We start from the raw sequence: 3,590 nt of genomic DNA on the forward strand, positions 1-3,590 counted from the left end.
GGCCCCCATCCCACGGGAGAGCGCGACTTCATCAGTCGAGTCGGGCAGGGCGTCCCCCTCCTTGCGGAGGGATGGGAGCTGGTTCATGCAGCTGCTCCACACAGAGACCAAGAGGATGGAGGGCTGGTGTAAAGAGATGGAGGCAGAAGCTGAAGAGAATGACCTGTCAGAGGATAGTGAGTGTTCTTTTTCATTTCAAGTTTCATTTGCAGTATGTCTGAATGAAGGCTACTTTTGTGCTGGATAAAATGAAAGAGGGTTGTTTTGTGTCCTATACTGAATGTATGGCATTGTGTGTGTTCTACAGTGTTCGTATTATTATTATTATTGTTGTTCTTGTTGTTATTATTATTATTATTGGGGCAGCATAGTAGTTCAGTGTCACCTCACAGCATGAAGATTCCAATTGTAAGTTCAAATCTTGACCAGGGATGTTAATGTTCTCCTTGTGCCTGATTCTGTTTTCTCCAGGTACTCCGACTTCCTCCGACAGTCTAAAGGCATGCAGGTTAATTGGCAGTACTAAACTGTCCTGTATGGGTTGTGTCAGAAAGGGCATAGGTCATAAAAATTGTGCCAAATTGTGTATGTGGACCACAGTGCTCCACTGTGGTGACCCCCTCACGTGACAGGGACTAGCCAAAAGAAGAAGAACAACATTATTATTGTTATTTTTATCTTCAACATCTAACTGTTGTGTTCATATGCTGTGCGTTTCAGTTCTAGGCAAAATCCGAAGTGCAGTGGGGAGCGCTCAGCTGCTCATGTCTCAGAAATTCCAACAATTCTACTGGCTGTGTCAACAAAATCTGGTAAGAAACTGATCAAAGGTGTGTGTGTTTTGTCTGAATCGATTTACCACCCCAGCTACCCTTAAAGGTCTTGATTTTGGCATTTTGGGTATGTCATTGATTGTGGAAGGCTACAACACAGAGAATCAATAGCCATCTAGAACATTTCTATGTGACCTGAACATTTAGAAATAAATAATACATGATTTTAGTGTCCTCGTATGCTAAGCACCAAATTAAACCAGAGTCAGTGAGGACAGTGTTCTAGCAGGCTGTTCCTTCACTTGCATTCTTCCACATGGTAAAAACTATTTAAACTATATGCAGTGGAACCTCGGTTTTCACGATAAATCCGTTCGAAAAAGTCTGACGAAAACCGAATGTACAAAAACTGAAGCAATATTTCCCATAAGAAATAATGTAAATCCAATTAATCCGTTCCAGACACCCAAAAATATTAACAAAAAATACATTTTATAGAGAATAACTATATTTTTACATACAGAAAACAATGAGAAATTAATAAATATAAATGACTAATGAAATGGATTAACATTTAACATCACTTTTACCTTTATTGAAGAGTCTTGTTGGCGTATGGAAGACGGCGAGGAGGGGAGAGGGAGGAGGAGAGGTTATTATTTGGAAGGGGAATCCCCCTCCATAAGGGCTTCATGTATCAAGGCCCTATCTGGGGTTACTTCCCTTCACTCATTTCTTCCGGGAAATGAGTGGCTGAGTCACGCGGGCAGGCGGACGAGTTTGGTACGGACTAATGACACTGAAACAACCAATAAACTGTACGAAAACCGAGCGGATGTACAACAACTGGGACAAAATGTCGACAAAAAAAGTCATCGAAAACCAAATCATATGAAAAGTAGGGCATACGAAAACCAAGGTTCCACTGTAAAAGATATTTAGTGCCTCTGTTGTTCTTTACACCAAGTTTGCAATGTAATTCATGTTGTTTAGGCCATTAATAAGGTCATTAGCATAAGATACATATTTTAAATAAAACCTTATTAAATATTTTTATTTTTTCAGAAATCATCTTTAATGCATTCATTTTAACACATCTTCTGCCATATATATATGGACTTATGGCATTGCCTCTATGATATTTCTTAATGGATGGAAAGGGATTCAAATATCCATATTACCTTATTTGACAGTTCCTCTCTCTCTCTCTTGAACCACACATCATGTGAGCGAGGACTGAAGACATCCCAGACTTCTTATGTCTGCTCTGAGGAGTGAGGAGGCTGCCTGGAGGAGTCATGAGCGTCTTGTTTTTTATGGACAGACATGCCTCTTTATTGGAAATCAAGTGGTGATTGGACTCAGATGAAGAATGTCTCATTTCTATAGAAAGTGTTTCCTCGTCTTGCCTCCTCCCTTTTTTCTTCTTACATCTTGGAAGGGACTAAGACAGAAGGAAATATACAAGTGAGGGAAACATCTAGGGGGATTGAGATTTACCCTTTAACAAAACATTTAATAGACAGTAAATTCTCATCTCATTTTCCATACCGTTTAGTCCCGAACGGGGTCGCGGGGGGGGGCTGGAGCCAATCCCAGCCGACAGACAGTAAATTAGTTGATTTAAACTAGAAAAGAATAGCCAACAAAGCATATAAAGAAATGACAAAATCAACTGAATGCCTTAAGGTCAACACAGGGAATGAATGGATGTACTGTATTTTTGGTGACGCAGCTTTGTCCTGAGACGAGATGACCAGTAGTCTTTCTATAGTTCATCCAGTGTAGGAACGTACAGGGTCAGAGATTTCTGCTTTGTACATTATTCACAACTCATTTTATTGATCTGAGCCAAGCACCCAATATTTCAAATGAATTTGGTGTGGAGTTGTGAAAGGTAGTTGTGCTGTTTTTGCAATGTGCAGCAGAAACTGTTCATTCTGGGGGAATAGGAACTGAGATAGATACACTGAACCAGCTTTCTAAATCAGTCAGATACTTTTTTCCTCTGAAGGAGACAATATAATGCAAATTTACTCAAAAAAACATTTGGCTTCTAATTGTGTTTTATCAACTCGCCTCACTCTACCTGGATCGACATTCATAAAGCTTTGCTTAAAATGTTTAAAAAGAGGCAAATAGTTTGTGGAGCACTGGTTGTAGGAGCTCTAGGATCAAAAGTGCACAGTGACACTGCCAGGGCTTGAAACTCACTGAGTTCTCATCACTGTGCCAGCTCTGGACATTCAAATCCTTAGGAGCGCTGAGACAGTTTTCAGAATCTCGCAACTCTGGGGGTCAAAATAAAAATCACTCCATACTCACTATATAGTGGGTTTGCCATGTTGTAGTGGTGGCCGATGCTGAGTGTTTAAGTCTATCCAATATATAGTGCACTCAAAAATTTCATATTATGTAAGTGTTTGATATAAAATTCTTTAACATTTGACACTTGTTTTTGTGATGCCATACCATTTTGCTTTTACAGTATAAGATCATGACAGTCTAAATCAGATAACATTTTGCAGGGGTGTAATGCCGTGTTGTAATGAAGAGAAAAAAACACTGGAAACAAAGCTGGAAAAAATAAAATAACTCACCCATGACTGTAGAGAATAGCAGGCGCTGCTGTTGTACTGTAAAACTGCTGCACTTCATACAGCAGCACCTGCTCTAAATGTCACAGGATTAGAATGTGAGTGTGGGAATGTTTCACCAAGTCAACACATCCCATCATAGATGTTTTGTTGAAGTAGGTGCAGTTTCTAGAATCAAACTGGATTTAATAACGTATTAATAACATTTTTGTGAAACTGA

At 39.6% G+C, this 3,590-nt stretch overlaps 1 protein-coding gene across 1 annotated transcript in view; it reads left to right on the top strand.

The window, feature by feature from the left end:
- dlgap2a (discs, large (Drosophila) homolog-associated protein 2a) overlaps positions 1-3,590 on the top strand; it is a 303,340-nt gene that overhangs the window by 292,174 nt on the left and 7,576 nt on the right. Inside the window, 3 exon segments of the mRNA XM_020614558.1 lie at positions 1-9; positions 12-176; positions 721-812. The exon segment at positions 1-9 is cut by the window's left edge and continues 248 nt beyond it. Coding sequence (XP_020470214.1) covers positions 1-9; positions 12-176; positions 721-812 — 266 coding nt within the window.

Source organism: Monopterus albus, unplaced genomic scaffold (genome assembly GCF_001952655.1).
Source record: "Monopterus albus unplaced genomic scaffold, M_albus_1.0 scaffold147.1, whole genome shotgun sequence".
NCBI lineage: Eukaryota > Metazoa > Chordata > Actinopteri > Synbranchiformes > Synbranchidae > Monopterus > Monopterus albus.